Source organism: Alternaria conjuncta, assembly GCF_024043145.1.
Source record: "Alternaria conjuncta strain BMP 0040 chromosome Unknown scaffold_21, whole genome shotgun sequence".
NCBI classification, from domain to species: Eukaryota; Fungi; Ascomycota; class Dothideomycetes; order Pleosporales; family Pleosporaceae; genus Alternaria; species Alternaria conjuncta.
In genome coordinates this window covers 152,170-169,478 of record NW_026250110.1, presented here as the reverse complement: position 1 = coordinate 169,478, position 17,309 = coordinate 152,170, and the positions used below count along the sequence as shown (strand labels likewise).

General features: G+C 54.1%; 5 protein-coding genes across 5 annotated transcripts; 2 read left to right on the top strand and 3 right to left on the bottom strand.

Moving 5' to 3' along the window:
* Nucleotides 1-193: 193 nt before the first annotated feature.
* Nucleotides 194-1,886, top strand: J4E85_010121 (uncharacterized protein; the record flags this gene model as incomplete). The annotated part of the gene is made up of 2 exons (XM_051474335.1): nt 194-819; nt 869-1,886. 2 exons carry the CDS (start codon nt 194-196, stop codon nt 1,884-1,886), a joined length of 1,644 nt encoding a protein of 547 aa, XP_051321828.1.
* A 1,120-nt stretch (nt 1,887-3,006) lies between these two features.
* J4E85_010120 (uncharacterized protein) lies at nt 3,007-3,581 on the bottom strand (the record flags this gene model as incomplete). Its single annotated transcript, XM_051474334.1, has 2 exons — nt 3,007-3,299; nt 3,353-3,581. 2 exons carry the CDS (start codon nt 3,579-3,581, stop codon nt 3,007-3,009), a joined length of 522 nt encoding a protein of 173 aa, XP_051321827.1.
* A 2,556-nt stretch (nt 3,582-6,137) lies between these two features.
* Nucleotides 6,138-8,207, bottom strand: J4E85_010119 (uncharacterized protein; the record flags this gene model as incomplete). The annotated part of the gene is made up of 2 exons (XM_051474333.1): nt 6,138-7,791; nt 7,840-8,207. 2 exons carry the CDS (start codon nt 8,205-8,207, stop codon nt 6,138-6,140), a joined length of 2,022 nt encoding a protein of 673 aa, XP_051321826.1.
* Nucleotides 8,208-10,176: 1,969 nt separating this feature from the next.
* Nucleotides 10,177-13,242, bottom strand: J4E85_010118 (uncharacterized protein; the record flags this gene model as incomplete). The annotated part of the gene is made up of 1 exon (XM_051474332.1): nt 10,177-13,242. The coding sequence occupies one exon, from the start codon at nt 13,240-13,242 to the stop codon at nt 10,177-10,179; it is 3,066 nt and encodes a 1,021-aa protein (XP_051321825.1).
* Nucleotides 13,243-15,327: 2,085 nt separating this feature from the next.
* Nucleotides 15,328-16,784, top strand: J4E85_010117 (uncharacterized protein; the record flags this gene model as incomplete). Its single annotated transcript, XM_051474331.1, has 3 exons — nt 15,328-15,718; nt 15,774-16,062; nt 16,109-16,784. The coding sequence occupies 3 exons, from the start codon at nt 15,328-15,330 to the stop codon at nt 16,782-16,784; spliced, it is 1,356 nt and encodes a 451-aa protein (XP_051321824.1).
* Between the last annotated feature and the right edge of the window lie 525 nt (nt 16,785-17,309).

Genomic DNA, 17,309 nt, shown 5'->3' with positions numbered 1-17,309 from the left:
GCGTGGGGAGTTTTGGGGTGCTGGTCGTCGTCGAGAGCTAGCTTTTCGTGATGCTGCGTGAACTCTGAGCCAAGCGCCGATGCCCATGCGCTAGCCGAACTTCGCCCGGCCCGCCCTCACTTTTCGACATCGCCAACTTTTTTGCGCCCGCGAGCAATTCAACTCCACGCCAAGAAATCAGTCACAGGAAAACATGCCGGGTGCAAAGTCGGCCAGCAAGTCTGGTGTCAAGAGGAAGAGGGACCCAAGCAGGCCAGAGCGCGGCGAATCCAAATCGAAGAGCCGGCGCAAATCCCCCAGCGACGACGGCGAAGACATCCAGTCGGAAATTGTACAGCTCGAAGCACAAATCCTCGAATCGCGAAAACACTACAACAACATTGCAACTCTTTTGCAGCGAGCGAGACAGCCAGACGCCGAGAATGAGGGACCAATCCTCGCCGCCGTGGCCCTCTGCCGAGTCTTTTCACGACTACTCGTGACAGGCGACATGGTGAAGAGCAAGGGTATGAGCGAGGCAGAGGGTGTCATTGTGTCGTGGTTGAAGGAGCGCTACCGAGAACTCTCCGACATACTCATCGACGACTTCCTCGGCAGCGAACATCCACCTCGGCAGTCTGTGGCCCTGACACTGGTTCTGCGACTGGTCAAGGAGGAGGCGAAGTCACAAAAAGACTACAAGATTAAGAACGGGCCGCTGCCGAGACTGATCAGGGTGCTGCTATGTCTCCCGCTAGACGATCTGAACCGCGAGGAATTTGCGGAGAAGTACCTGAAGCAGTTCGACGATATCCGATACCAGACCTTCCAGACCATCAAGTAAGCACATACACATACCAAGTCTCATGACTACCACTAACACATCCAGGGATGTACTTGACAGTGAGCTCGACATTACGACGCGCCAACTCGTAGCTGCGAACAGCCTGTCCCTCCTATTCACACTTACCGAAGTCCCCAAATCCAAGACCGACATACAAAATTTCTACGTACAGGTGCAAGGGAAGAGCCCGATACCGTCCCTCCAAGCATACAAGGAAAAGGCACAGGCAGCGTGGTTAGCCACGATGCGCACAGGTCTCTCCAAGGAGCAGCGCAAGTCTATCCTGCACAACTTTTCTCACCAGATTGCGCCGTGGTTCCAGCAGCCTGAAATCTTATCGGATTTCTTGACCGACTCCTACAACGTGGGCGGGGCAACCTCTCTTCTGGCTCTGTCCGGAATCTACTACTTAATTTCAGAGAAGAACCTCGACTACCCGTCATTCTACCTCAAGCTGTACTCCCTCCTCGACGAAGGCCTCCTCCATTCCAAACACCGATCGCGTTTTTTCCGCCTACTAGACACCTTCATGTCTTCGTCCCATTTACCCGCCAACCTCGTCGCCAGTTTTATCAAGCGTCTCTCGCGACTAGCTCTTCACGGCCCACCCGCAGGTGTCGTAGTCGTCATACCCTGGGTCTACAACATGTTCAAGAGACATCCAGCCTGCACTTTTATGATGCACCGCGAGATCCGGGACCCGGCTCTGCAAAAGGAGCTGGAAGAGGAAGGCATGTACGACCCGTTCGACATGGAGGAGCTGGACCCTCTCCTCACAAATGCCATTGACAGTAGTGTCTGGGAATTAGAGGCACTACAGTCGCATTATCACCCCAACGTTGCGACGCTGGCAAAGATCATCTCGGAGCAATTCACGAAGCGAGCGTACAACCTGGAAGACTTCCTGGACCACTCCTACACGGCGCTGCTCGATGTCGAACTCGACCGCGATCTGAAGAAGGAGCCGGAAGTCGAGTTTGAGATACCCAAGCGCATATTCACTGCGGATGAGGGGTTGAATGTGTTCGGACAGTTGTTGACGCAGGTTGTAGAGGCAAGGTAGTTGATGCATGTATAGCTAGAATGATACCCGGAATATTCACATCACTTAAGCAACTTCCCAACCAACTCCCACACATTTATTCCGATAGCACACGAGCTCTCACACTCGCAAACGTTCATTCGTCGGACCAAAGCGCCGTAGAACTCCCTCACCCGTCATCCAAGCATGAACATGTGGGGACACCTCTAGCTCCCTACCATTCCAGCCAAACCACCCATCCAGACAGGGCCAAAACATATACACCAACACTACCCAGACGACAATTCCAAACTCCGCCTTCTAGCTCTGCTCAAGGATGATAAAATTGGTTGAGACGCAGACTGCACTTGACCGGTGCTAGTTCAGCCAACCTGCCAAGTGCCACATTCATCGTTTTCTAGCTGCAAAGCTTGCCCACGTAGCGTTTTGGCTAGTGGTGTGGAGCTAATGCGCTGGGGGCAGCTCGTTGGCTCGGGGTCGCCCGCGCGCCCGCTGTCTTTCTCGTATTGCGCTGAGGGGAGAGGACGCGCGATAAGAGACGGACGTCGCTGTCGGAGCCAGCAGCAGCAGGAAGAGTAGGTGTGTGGTCGTGTGGTCGTCGCGCAAGGAGGGGAAGGCAAGTTGCGTCTTGCTGGTTGACCGAGGCAGGGGCAGCTGGAAGGTCGGCGATTATCTTGCATGCGTTGGCGCGGTCGGTTCCAGGTACCACTTTCCTTTGCGCTGAGCTGCATATGTCGAGAGCTTTCACATGTGTCAAACAAGGTAGCTAGGAAAACTCTTCTGAACTACACGTCATGAAGATGGAGCATTGTTCAAGCGCATTCACAGTTGTGGGAAGTAAAGTTTGGTTCAGATCACCTCTCGGTGACTGATATCTCAGTTGAATTAACTATCTATACATGTCAAGCCATGTGTATGCATCCCCATTGGAACATTGTCGCATTAGTAGGATACATGAGAAGAAGAATCATTCGTAACCCCTAACCCCGACCTGAATGTTCCCCGAATTAAAAATCCCCGCCATTAATGCTTGGAAATGTGTTGTTACTCCGTGTTGCTTTTAAACAAACATGCAACCCAATCGTGACTGAGTTGGTGGTATATCGTGAAGAAGGGGAAAGAAAGGGTGGTGGTGAGGCGCTTATGCGACGATGGCGGCACCGATGGCGAGGACAAGGCCACCGAAGGAGACCATGTTGCCAGCGGCAGCACCGGTGGACTCGGGGATACCGCCGCTCTCGGTAGCGCTGCCAGCGACGCCGGAAGAGGTCTCCTCAGAGGCGGGGGTGGAGGCAGTGGCGGACATGGAGCCGGTACCAGTGACCATGGTGGTGTTGGAGCCCATGGGGACGGACATGGAGCCACCAGGAACGACGGGAGTGGCGGTGGGGACAACGACGACTGAGGTGACGGAAGCAGTCTCAGTGACGGCGACTGTGGTGTTGTTAGTATCGTGATAAGCTGAGTAGAGTCGCAGAGGAACTTACCAGTGGAGGTCATGTCGCCAGAGGGGACCATGGAGCCGGAGGGCATGGGGACAGCGGGGATCTCAGAGACCATGGAGCCAGAGGGCATGGGGACGGCGGGGATCATGCTGGTGGCAGGAGGAGCCTGGATCTGACCGTCGGAGATCTGGGAGATGGGCTGGACCTCGTACTGAGGAACAGCGGCGACGGCACCAGCCATGATGGCAACGGAGGCGATGGAGAAACGCATGTTGATGATGTGGGTTGGTAGTAGTTACTTGAAGATAGCGACTGTGTAGTGATCGACTCGTAGATTGGAGAGTTGAAGCGGGTGGAATCTGTTTGTGCGTTGGAGTGAGTGGATGAAGAAGAGAAAGGGAGGCAGCAAACGGGCTATCTATTTATTCGCCTGGAGCCGCAGGGCAACACACACGCAAGACTTGCGGCTGTTGTGTCGCAATGGGGTCGGGCGGACCCACAGTACCCAAAGGTGCCCTGTGCGGCCGTGGACGTGGTAGGCAGAGTAATTGGAGAGGCTTTGCGCCCGTGTGTTTCGACAAGAGTAGAACAACCCAGCCCCGGCGCACAGACACGAGGCGAGTCCGCGATTGGCAGATGGACAAGCATCGTTCCAAGAATTTTATCCAAGTTGGCCCACTCGAACCGTTGGGCGAGGCTAGTCCCCTGCGAGAGAGCTTGTCATGCTGGTGAAAGCGGCCGAATTGCTTCGTTTTGATTGCCTGGGAGCTTCCATGTCGCTGACTACCGCCAACTTCGACGTGTAACCAGCTTTTCCCCCTCTCCCAGACTGCCAGCCACACCAGCCATCGCCAACGCGCAAGCAGGCGAAAGAGTTTGACTTCAGAAGAGGCCCGTTTCGCAGTGCCACGCAACACCTCTCCACTGCTACTCGCTTGTGCGCACCTTATCGCGACGCCAGCAAACGCCTCCCGCCAGTGGCCGTGCGACTAGCAACCATAGTGCCAGGGGCAGGTCCGTCACCATTCGATCGCCTCAAGCCCGTCCATAACGCATGCAGATCGTTGCCCGGTACAGCTGGCGGCCCTATGCATCCCTCACGGTTATTGTTGGCAGCAGTTTGCCTACGCACCGCTGTCTGATCGTGTTTCGTCTGCTGGCCTGCGATGCTGCTTCGTTTTTACTATCCTTAGCAACAGGTGCCTGGGATTGCTCATAGCCATGCTCGGCAGCTGCATCGGTTTTGTTGAATCCCGTGATCGTGGGTGCGGTGACGCGTGTCCCTTGCCCTTGTTTTCGCTCTGGTCGCTAACGCGCAATCAATCAATCGATCAATGCTGCCAGCACTTCGGTCCTCTCCTTCCCTCTCCTGATGATCCATCCCCGTCCCTTGCAGCTTGCTTCTAAGTAAGGAACATTCGCCACCAACACTAAACCATCTGTTCCATGGCCCGAGGAAACCCCAAGAATCTCGATTGAAACCCCTTGCAAACACAATATATTGAAACAAACAACGTGCAATCTGTACCTACATGTCGACGCATTCACCGGCAAATGCGAGCAAAAGGCTAAAGGGAATGAAGCGCACGGCCAGAAACACCCCAGTCCCCCCATCTCCGGACTTTTCACCAGCATGCAAGGACCACGCTCGCAATCTCGTTTCGCAACGACGATTGCTTGCCGCTGCCGTAATACGTGATAAGGATTCAAGGAGAAGGAGATCATGACGTCGTCATATGCCCTCCTTCCCATCTCGTGTTTGACATATTCTCGATCTCGTCGCAACAACATGGTGTGGACGAATGTGCCGGCGCAACTACGGAAAGACGGCCATGGAAGCACACTGAAGAAGAGTGCCTGCAAATCTTGCGCCTGCAGATTGTTCGGCGAAAAAGCCGCGAAAGCTTTCGGGAAGATTCCCTTCACCCTGTCCACACGTCAGGTCCGACGCTACGACTTGCATTTGACAAGCTGCACTTGCGCAGGTCCCAATGTCGTAGACATCTGCACCAAGACACGACTGACACCAGACACCCAGCCTTGTTGCTGCGGTTCCCAAGCTGCCAACTGTACAGTACACCGGTGTAGCGCCGGCGACCCGAAGTTCAGGCAGCTGTCACCGCCAAACCGCCGCGCGCATCGTGGAGAAAAAGCGGGTGGGTGATAGTTGCCCGGGCTACCACCCAGCCTGCCCTTTTCCCAATTACCACGTCCTGCCACCATGGCTGACCGCTGAAACCAAGCGTGTACCGAAACCTGTGAAGGTTTGCGGTAAGGTTTCTTCGTGTGCGCCGCCAACTGCAGGTGTCCGTCCGCCTATCTGCTGTGTCATCCCGAGGTGTCGCTCGTGAAACCAGAGGCTGTTGTTTGGGTTGCGCCCGGGGCTAGGCGCCGGTGGCTGTCTTGTTGGCTGGGTCGAACAGCCGAACAGAGGTTTTCTGTCCAAGCGACTGTTGTGCGTGCACAACTTTATGTATGCATGCTCAACATCGGTCACGACTGCACGTCGTGTATCAGAGAAGCTTAGCCGGGCGCGTTTATATTACTTCTGATCGAGTTCAACAATGCACCGAGATTCTGTCAATGATTGCTTTTGCCGCGCCGCTCTCCTCATCAAACTCAACAACTCAGGCCGGGAACGGAAACGGTCTGGATGGGTCCAAGTACACACTTGTCATAACGATCATTATTATATGTATCATGGTACAACCTCTGCGTCGAGCGCAACACGATAGAAACGCCTTTGTAATGCTAAAAAGAACGATAACGCTAATAATCAACATTTTATCCATCGGATCTACAACGAAACTTCAAATTCGTAGCTCCACTAGAGCTGCTTCTCCCGCGTAATCTCATCCGCCGAGTCACTTTCCGACACCGTCTTGGGTGCCATCATGGGCTCAGGGCCGTGCGATGAGCCAGGTGTGGTGCGCTTGAAGTAGTTGTGCACGTCGGCGTGGTCGTCCTCGTCCGCCTCAACACCTTCCCAACCGTTCTTCTCGGAGAACTTGTGCTGTTGGCGTTCGACCCAATCTGTGCGCATCTCAGCGATCTTCTGCTCGTAGTCGAGCTTGGCATCGTAGTCCTTGTGCTGGCCACGGAAACGCTCCCACCAGGACATGTGCTTCCAGTGGACGGCAATACCGTGGTAGTCGTGCTCCTTGCCGGCGCGAATGTAAGCCCAACGACGCTCCTGCTCCTTGAGATCCAGACCAGTGGTGTCTGGGAGGAAGAGCAGAGTAAGGAGAGCACCGACGAGACCGAACCAGGGGACAAAGTAGAACTTGGTCTGGGTGTCGATGTAGTTGTACAGGACGGCAGCGAGCAGGGCACCTGCCTTACCGCAAGCAGCGCTGAATCCGTGGGCAGTGGCGCGGACGGGTGTGGGGAAGACCTCGGCAGCGACGAGGAAAGTAACACTGTTGGGTCCGAACTGGTTGAAGAAGGAGGACAAGAAGTACATGGCCTGGAAACCGTGAATGTTCTCGGGTTTGGTGAAGTATTCAAAGGCGAAACCAGGAATCATGAAGAGGACGAAGTCAGCCAGGAAACCAACGATCATCATCCATTTGCGGCCGTACAACTTGTTGTCGATGAGCAGGGAAGCGAGGTAGTAGCCACATAGCGATACACCGACGTTGATCAAGTTGTACAACCAGCCGGTCATGACGGACTTGTTGCCAGGCGTAATGATGTCGATGAACTGGTTCTGGAAGAGCTTGTTGCCGTAGAAGAAAACATCGTTGGCGAACCAAGCTCCCGCAGTGGCTAGGACACGGGGCCCGAAATACGTGAAGGTGAGCTTCAAAGACTGGACGTCGTAGCCGGTGACATTGGACTTCTTCTTGGACAGCGCGAGTTGCTTTGAGGCAGACTTCATCTTGTAGTAACGGAAGTAGACGAGCCAGAGTGTGCCGACAGCGGGGATGGCGAAGGACACGCGGTAGGTCCACTGAGCCAAGGTTTTCGAGTACGGGGGCGATGATCCACCGTGAAAGATGAGGAGCAAGATGATCAGAATGACCTGGTTGAAGAATTGTCCCCAACCTTGCATCAGGAAAGCACTGGTGACTTTCCTACCACGGTGAAGACGGTCGTCCTTGGTGGACACCTTACCAGAGCCAACGGCGTTCTCCATACCAGCAGTTGCAGTCATCGGGTATTCGCCTCCAACACCGATACCGTAGAAGAAGAGAGCCCAGACATAGCAGATGACCCATCCGTTCTGGGTAACACCCCAGGCAGCGGTGAGCATGAGAAGACCGACAAACATGATGACGGCGTCCTGGATGAGACCAAACCGACGGCCGAGCCAGTCACCAATAATACCAACGAGGATCTGACCGACAATGATACCACAGATCTCTAGGTAGTCGACAGCCTGGAGCCAGGTCTTGTCGCAGATTTCGTGATCATTCCAGCATTCCGGGAAAGCAGCCTGGAAGAGAGGCCTGACGTTACCAATAGAGAAGAGCACGTATCTAGAGTGTTGTTAGTAATGATCTAAGCTACAGTATCGTAGAACTCACCCCTCGAGACCGAGACCAGCACCGGGGATTACACATGTGCGGAAGTAGTGACCCATAGGCGCAAGCGGGTCCTTCTTGAACATATCCCAGAAGTAGCTCGCTTCGGCTTTCGCTTCAGCTTTGTCGACTTGGCCGATGAACTTGACCCGTTGACCCAGGGGCAGATCTGCCCAGTAGGTGCCGTTGGAATTGTAGAGGTCGTCCGGGTGCAACAGGGCATGGAATACGCTCGATTCGTTTTCGCTCATGTCATTCCGGATGTCAATGTCTTGAGTTGCTTGGTGCTCGCCAGTCATGTTGGGTCCATGGGGTGCAGCGATGCCATAATCCCGGAGGGATGGTGGCGTAGGATCGCGAAGGTCCGGCATTGCAGCAAGTTCACGAGAATCGAGGCGATCTCGTTGTTGTATGCTGATGGTGGAGATGGCTGGTGAGAGCGTTGCCCAGAAGCGCGGGTCCTAGTCGAAGCTTATATGCGCTTTGGTTGTAATGCAAGAATGCTGAAGGTCCCACAGGGATACCGATCACCCGGTGGTGTCTGTAGCGCGAGTAGTCCCACGTACAATGCAGAGCAGTACCACGTTCGACGTGGGTGGCTCCTGAGTGGTGGATGGGATCTGCGATTCAGCACGCTGCCAGATCCTAGTACTAGCCGGACGGTCCGATGACGAAACCGAGTGCCGGGAGTGTGTATGCGCTGATTAATGATGAATACGCGCCTTCACGTGGTGGCAGTGCGCTTTTTTGTTCTTGAGGGTCGCAGTACGTAAGAACTGAGGGTCAGAGGTGCCCACGCGTTCAGCCGAGAGGCAGAGAAGAGGCAGGGGCGCAAAGAGAGCGCGAACTTGGGTGAACAAAGTTGAGCATTTCGCAAGACGCCGATGCTACCAGGCTATATAAGGGACCACGGATGGGAAGAAAATTCTAGTGTAGAGACCGTCGCTTCCGGCGGGGGCATAACGTTACGGACGCGAGTATGCTACGAGTTTGGAGGGCCCACCCAGTCCGGAAGGAGCTCACGCGACAGCAAATCCCAGCCTTTTCGGCACAAGCAGCAGCCTCTAATTGGGCCGAGAGCGAGCGCATCTGCTATGTGCCTTGCTCTATGCCCCATAGTGCTAGAGATTGTCTTTCTGAAAGACCCTTTTTGTGCCATGGCATCCGCCCAGTCCCCAGATTTCCGGTGTAACCAAGGTTTACTTCGCGATAGCTGCTGGAGCGATGACGTTTTGGACAAGCCTTTTGCGGGCTTGGACAAGCACCACCAAGCCTGCGATCAGGAGGCATGGCAACAGATCAATTGCCCAGGCCGCCCGCGCCATTGACGCACTTTGACCCGCGTCGCCACTACTTTGCACGTACGAAGCGACGAAAGGTCTTCAAAGGATGAGGCGCTGCAGAACCAATGAGAGAGGCGCACAGAGAACGTGGGCGAGATCAGTGGACATGGCGGGGTCCGAGAATCTGGGCCGTGCAGGGCTGCTAGACTGCTTAGTCGCATGCATCCTCGTCAGTTCTGCGGAGTATCCACCTTTCCTCCGCTGCCATCCTCCCACGTCCACATCAACACCAATAACGCTCGCGAAGTGACATTGCCCTTATTATCTCCGAACGTATTGGGGTACGTGCTGCCGCCTGACAGACGCATATCCGAGGAAATCTCTGTTGCTTACTCCCGAAGTGGGACTACAAGGAACGACTTTCATATCCGAGGATTCGTCTCGAACGGCCACGGCAGTAGAGTCGGGATGATGGACCTGTCGTCGATTCTGCAGGAGAATGCAATATCACCCTGCCATGGAACTACCGGCATGATGTCTTTGCCACTACCACCAGCGTAATCATTCTCTCTTCACCCAATACACACATACGATACTCGGCATTTCAGCTCTCAAAACACAAGGCCCAGGATGTCAGCGGAGATGCCACGGTACCATCCGACGGTACTGCACAGTATCCACAATCCCTCGAAATGGCTCGCCGAGCCGCATGTGGACCAAGCACATACTCAAGCTACGGCTACAGCTAGCCTTTAGCGACCATGCACGGTGGAGGTGAACTGTTCGGTGTTTGAGTTTTGATATCAATATGTATTAACTAGAGATCCAAGGTAAGGATATTTTTATACAAGAAGGCCATCCAGTGGGTTAGTATTAGAATCGAGCTTACTCCGGTCGCCGACGAGAGAGGCTGCAATTTTGATAACAAAAGTGAGAGACATGAAAAGGCGCAGTATTCTCTACGCGCAAAAGCCAAACGCTATGCAAGTTCCATCAACCCGGAAGTGTTCGTTCGACAAAGGAAAACTCATGGCTGGGGTCCCGAGTGAGTGGACCCTTAACTCAACCAGTTCTGCCACTGGCATCGGCAGCCGCCAGTCCCACCGTCGATGGGTCCGCTGACACTTCCTTGTCCCTGCGTGCCCTTGACAAGGTTGCCTCCGAACCCGCGGTCTTCAAACTGGAACGACTTTTTCGACTCTTCGTCTTTGATGGAGCCGTCGTCCTCCATTTCGTAGCAATAAAGGTTCTTTTTCGATGGGTCGCCGCCGTGACGGTCCATAGTGACAGTGACTGGGTAAGGGAAGGTGCCTGGCCGCTTGAACACGTCTGATGCGCCTGAGGCCGAGTTCTGTAGCAGTGGCTTGCTTTCTTTGCTGCGTGTCCAGATCTGTACCAGGAAGCGTGTCTGCGAGTACGTACACCTCAGTTTCGCGGCGTCCTTTGCACTCCCTCCGTCGACGTCTGCAGGGTTGCCACCACGGTTGGTGCCGTTAATCTGCTTCAAGAAAATGGAGCGGTCGAAGTAGTTGTAGAAGCCGTAGTGCTCATTGTCCTTTCCGCGATTGTACAGTCGTAGAGGCTGCGCAGATGGGAAAGGCAGCAAGTTCGCAGGCGCGGCAGTTCCGTCAGAAGCCAACATCGGTGGTGGGATCGCCGCGGTGATGTTTGTCGGATCGCTCGCATCGGCACGCTTCATCAGTCGCGATGAGGTGACAGTAGGATCTTGCATGCTAATGAAAAGGCCAGTCTCCTCACCCTCGAACGGCGCAGAATTACCGTCAGTTGTCTGTCCCAGAAAACTCATGTCAGCAGTCGATGGAGGCGCAGGAGATGGCGAAGGTGCAGCACGTGTACGTAGCAGTGATCGGATGAAAGCACCAGCGGAGACTGCATTTGCCGCCCTCTTTGCTCGTTGAGACTTTGGCAACTCGGCCGCACTGCCATTCTCAAACGTGATTTCGATCTTGAAGTTCGGTTGGTCGGGCTTGTTAGGCTCAGTGGACTGCTGAAGCTCTTTCGGTAGTGCACAGCTCCACAACGTCGTAGGCGCAACGCAGCCGCTTTCTTCCTCCACAGCTTCGGGTTGTGCAACAGTCAAAATGCCCGTTGGTATGGGAGGGTAGTCGGTCAGGTTGAGCCACTGGTTGCCGACATCTGCGCTTGGCTGAGTTGCCGTGGGCTTGTCGTCGTTGCCCTTCCTGAGGAGGACCACGATTAGAGGGATGATGATTGCCAATAGTATGAGGAAGACCAGACAACAGCAACAGCCCCAGAAACAGATGCCTCGCTTCTTTTTCTTCTCCTTTGTGCCATCCTGGTTCTTTTGGGTTGTCTTCTTCCCAAACGGCCAAAGGCTCATCATGTTGCAGACTTTGCGATGCTTCTTTCGTGATTTGAGATCAGGTGAAGACGCTTGTGAGCTGGAACGACTGACGTTATCGTAGCTCCAGTGTGAGGCCTTCTGGGCGAACTTGGGTGGCGGCGCAAATACCGGCAAGCTCTGCTGTGAGCTGTTGGCATTGGCGGGTGGAGACACTCCCCTCTTCACTTGTTGTGCTGGCGCTGACGTGTGCAAGTTCTGTGCAGGCGGTGGGTAATTAGCTCGAACGGAATAGTTGTCCGGCATCGGTCGCCTATCTTGCAGTTCAATGTTGACGTTGATCTGCCGTGGCTCCTCGACCTGACGGGGCATCAATACAGTTCCGATGGCGGCCGTACCAACAACTGGCGAGGCTGACATAGTAGAAAGTGGCGACGTGACACCGCGATGAGAATCAGAAGGTGGTTCTTGCGACGAGTAGGCTAAGGCCTTCTCCGATTCTGCTTCCATTGAAACGCTGGATCCTGTGGCCGCCGTGGTGTTGGACGTGTTCGGAAGTGGCACTGATTCGTTTGCCTTTCGGGTACCATATTGGAAAGGGACCATCGGCACGTCTGGTGTTCGGTCCCCACCACGTTCGGTCCAGGTTGACGATTTTGGTGTCATAACAAATGGGGTTGTGATGACATTCCACCAACCTTGTGATCGTCGTGGAGTGGGCACCATAGATGTGTCAATAGCCAGAGAGTTCTCTACGGTTCTTTCTCTTAGAGGTGTTTCGTCCTCTTCGAAGACGGTACTGGTAGACATTATACGATCCTTCCTTTTAGCGTCATCGTCTTCTTCTTCAAAGGCAGTCCCCGCTGAATCCAAAGTGTCGTTCCTGGCGTGACCAGTCGCTCCTTGCATGTCTCTGGATGCGCTAGGGACTGGTGCCTGCGACATACCAGCAGGCAGAGCTGGGACTGGAGGAACGTTCGAGCTCGCGAAAGTCGATTGGTATCGAGAGTAAATGCTCGGCGTATAATCGGATTCTGTAAAGGGCGTATCTGGGGACCAAACGGACTTCACTGCTGCGGGAGTGATGATAATGCTTGGTGTCACAAGAGTAGCGTCACTGCCAGCGCGCGGTCGGTTGGCTTGCAGCGTGCTGAAGTCGGAGATGCTGTCGGTGGGTACCGATATTCCGATTGGGATGCGTCGATCCCAAGGTGATATTTCTTGCCAGGACTTGCCGCCGGGTGTCATCGAAATGGCTGTGTCTAGATCGTTCCGGTCGACGCTGGGCTTCTTCCGATGTGTACTGTTTGGTTGAGGTGTACCCTTGGTGATACCCAAACCCTTGTTCCTGGTCGAAGATCGTCCTAAGCCAAACCATGGCGACCTGCGAACAGACCCGCTTCCTCTCTCTCCACCTTGGGGGAAGACCTGGTGGGGTTCGGTGCCTCTATGTCTTGTAAAGCTCGTGTCGACAGTGATTCCAGGCTTCGCGGGTCTTCCTAGAAGCTCTCGCCGCCGACTCTTCTGCCTTGAAACGCGTCCTGCGAATGATCGCGAGTTGTGTCTTGACGTTCTTCGTTGCGACTCAACATGGGACTCGGTGTCCCACGTTGACCTGTCTGGGTTTGCGCTTCCGTCAAACTCATCGTTGAAGTGCACCGATATTTGTTCTTCTCGATCCACCTGTGCGTCGTATGCGTAAGGATCGCTGTCCGTTTGGTGTGCGGTATTGAATGTCGACCTCGATGATGGCTTGAGAGATGGCTGCTGGCCGTATACGTCTCTCCTCGTCGAGCTCATCGTTGGCGCTATCCGTCGGTGTCTTCCGTCGGTGGGTATTCGATACTAAACGAAGGTGATACCAACAATGGCTTATGTCGGCGTCGAAGTGATTGTGAAGCCGAGACGTTATGTGGCTGTGCTATTGTTGATGCTATTGTGGAGGTGTCGCGGGGCCCGAAATCTATTACGTGACGACGAAAAAAGAAACCGAGGAAAACGGCATAAAGCAAATGACAGCGAAAACTGTTAAAGAGAGTGATATAAAGGTACGGAAGACGGTAAAGGCGCAACAAAAGGAGAATGGTGAGGCTCTTGCTCTTGGGCGAACACGCAACCCCGGATCTTTACATGGCCATCGATGGCCTTGCCGCCTACCAGGCAAACTGCTGCCATACCGCATAGTGCATAGCTCCTTCACCTAGAGTTCTGCTCCAGCCTGTAATGTGGCAGCACTGGCGACTACGAATGAATGAGTCAAAGCGTGCTGGACGCAACAGGCGTTGTCAACGGGTCCCGAGTGAAGGTGATTGGAGCCACCAGGTGGATCTGCTTCATGAAGAGCGCCATGTATCCAGGCTTTAGGCTCAGTAACCGCCGTGGATTCGCTGGGCTGGAATTGTACAACACTATGCGAAATCTGAGACGCCCCAGAAGCATAGCTGGATGTCGTGTCTAGTGAAAGTTGAGATGGGCCAGTCAGGTGCGAGGACGACGTAACTCAAGCGCCAGATCAATCAGGGCTGCCACCAACCGTTGGACGAGAAAGGCGCCGCCAAGATGGCGCTAGCTAGCCGTCGGTGCGGTCTGTATGCGCCGACCATTTCCCTGTCTACCCTTTGGTGGATGCCTTTATAAGTACCTGCGGAGGCTCTTCTACATTTCATGAGCCTTTCGCAGTCAGTGGTAGCAGTGATGAACTCGTGGAGATTGGGTCAGTGGTGTTCAGCCGAACAGGTGCTTGGGACTCTTCCTCTTTGTACCACCACTATATAGATGCGACTCCATCGCCGATTATAGGTACTCTCGTGAACACACTGTCATGCTGTATAGCATATAGTGATATGCATACCTCTGCGACGTCTACCGTTAGGCGGCCACGGCTTAAGCGTGCACAATGTGGTCAGCCGAAGCTGCGACCACACGTTCGCATTTAACCTTCCGGGACACATGCAAACACACTGCAACGTGCCAAAATCTTTTGGGAAACATCAGACACCTCATTTGGAGTTGCTGGACGCACAACAACTCATGACAGCTGTTATCAAAGTCGATCTTGCGCGCCTGCTGGCGATGTGGGTGCAGCTATCCGAATACGAACTATTAATATCACCACACGATGCCACAGCTGCTGTATATCAGCGTCTTTCGCGCTCCACGAGACGCATTGAAGCCATACAAGGCCGTAGAGCAGAGGTCTATCGTTGCCACGGAGTAGATTGGAGTCTTGAAAGGTAGTTAACCCTGGAGGTGCGCTCAAGGCGGAATTAGCGTACTCCTTTTGGATCCACGCCAAGCAGCGAACTCGAAGACCTAGATTGGGTTATCGCCAGACTCCTTTCCAGCAGCTATACACCCCGACGTATTGTAGTATTTTATTGTTTCCCGTCCCTCGTTATATCAATTGCCATTGACGAGACGACAGCCTTGGACGTTGCACCGCATTCTCCCCGACGCTCCTTCCCGCTTCAAGTGCGACCGCCGCGCTCCTGCCGTTCGAGAACTTGGCTACCAGCCGCCAGCTGTCCTCAGTAATACCACAACGCTGCCTCTGCAGTGCCGCACGCTCGAGCAGCTGCCGTCGAATCACATCGGCGACTGTAGCTGACTGTCCCGTCGCCACGATCCTCACGTCGGCGTCGCTCCTCCATCCCACCCGGCCCGTCCAACGCCGCCAAAGTCACGCTGGCTTCCCAATCCTCCTTCTCCGCTTCCAGTGGCCAACGCAGGAGGCGCTCTTCTGCTGCAAGGCAATTGCCGCCCAGTAATATCAACCTTCCGGATAGTGCAGAGTCGCGGAGCAGGTTAGGCACAACCAGCGGTCTTCACGGCCGCTCGCTGGGCGAAGCCTTACCCTCCATTCCTGGCACGCCAGGCGCCTTCGAAATGTCGAGATCGCCTTCGCCTCAGCCAGGCGGATGGTCGAGCCCGGGCTTGAATACCCCATACGATAACAGTGGGCGGACGAGCCCCTACCCGAATGGCTCCTCTTCACACAATGTCACCTGGGCATCGGCTCAACAGCGGAGTGCTGAGGTGAAAGGATACCCCGGCTTCACTCCAAGAAACCAAGGCTTCTTCGGCAAGCACTTTCGCAGGATTTCTACAAGCTTGCCCTTCAACCACGGTGATAAGGAGAAACTAGGTCGTGGGCGGTCGCAGAACAAAGTAATGCGTGCTTTGAATGGCATAGCCTGGACAATATGGCGTCTGCGGAAACGGGTCGCATTGGTACTATTCGTAGTATTCTTCTTCATTTTCTACAATTCAAACACACGTAAGTCATCACCCCCTCCAAGCCCCCCTCTCGCGATTGGCATTGACAGATCTAGCCATCCGTCGTATGTACAGACGGTCCGCATGGTTCGGCGGCGGCAGCAAATACGTCGTTATACTCGCAGCGAACCAAGGTGGAGGTGTTATGGAATGGAAGGGTCCCCGCGAATGGGCTATCGAACGCGACAGCGTCAAGAATAAGAAGAAGTACACAAGGAATTGGGGCTACGAATTGGAGATCGTAGACATGAGCACCAAGAAGCGTTATGCGCACGAGTGGAGAGAAAGTTGGGAGAAGGTTGACACCATTCGCAACGCCATGCGCAAGTACCCGCATGCTGAATGGTACGTGCTGCGTGAAGATGATGTGGTCCAGGCTAATATTTCGCAGGTTCTGGTGGCTTGATACGAACACGTTCATTATGGAGCCGACATACTCCCTTCAGAAGCATGTCTTCAAACAGCTACAAGACGTGACATATCGCGACATCAACGTTTACAACCCCCTCAACATCACCCATCCTCTGACCGACGAATACCTCGACCCCGAGACACGCTCACCAGTGGGAGACGGCAAGGTCGACTCTGTCAATATGCTCTTACCCCAAGACTGTGGCGGTTTCAATCTGGGCTCATTCATGGTGCGAAGAAGCGCGTGGACCGACAGGCTGCTTGACATCTGGTGGGATCCTGTTGGCTACGAACAAAAGCATATGGAGTGGGAGCACAAGGAGCAGGACGCTTTCGAGTACATGTACCAGAATCAGCCCTGGATCAGGCCTCACGTCGCCTTTATCCAGCAACGCCAAATCATGAGTTTCCCACCAGGCGCATGCGGTGAGAATGGCGATAACCCCGATATCCACTACCAAGAGCAAGATCGTGACTTTATGGTCAACATGGCTGGCTGCGAATGGGGTCGCGACTGCTGGGCTGAGATGTACAAGTACCGCCAACTCAGTAACCACCTGAATCGCACACCCTGGGAGAAGTTCAAGGACGGTATTTCGGACTTTTTCAAGAGCAGGACCAAGAAGGAGGAGAAGAAAGAAGAGAAGAAGAACTAGAGATTTCACGAAACATGGGGGTTGGTCTGGATGAACTGGAACGCATTTCGATATATTTTGGATTTCCCTAAGCCTGCGGCTCGGCTTACGATTTTGCTATAATACCCGCACGCATAGAGGAGGATGTATGACCGTGGTATGATATCTGCATGGATCGGAGTCGATGTTCCATACCTGTACCATACGAAATTGACTTTCGGCGAACTGGACACCGAGCTGGACGGTGTGTTTGCATCTCATTCGTAGGATCGCTATTTGTATTGCAAGGTCTCCCCAGTTGTTCATACCAAGCCTGTGACGTACTCCAAAAGCAGTATGGGGATCAAGGAAAGGAGAACTTGAACTCGATACAGATGAGCGAACCTACAGTATGCGGTATTGGAGGACGCGAATCTCCTGCAAGGCATGCACGGGAGAGCTGGCCTCCCTTGTCAAGTCCATGTCGAAGAAGAACAAAGTCTACGTGGCGCAACTCGACTCGCTTCACACCCCAGATAATGACGTTATAGATAGCGTGTGGTAAAC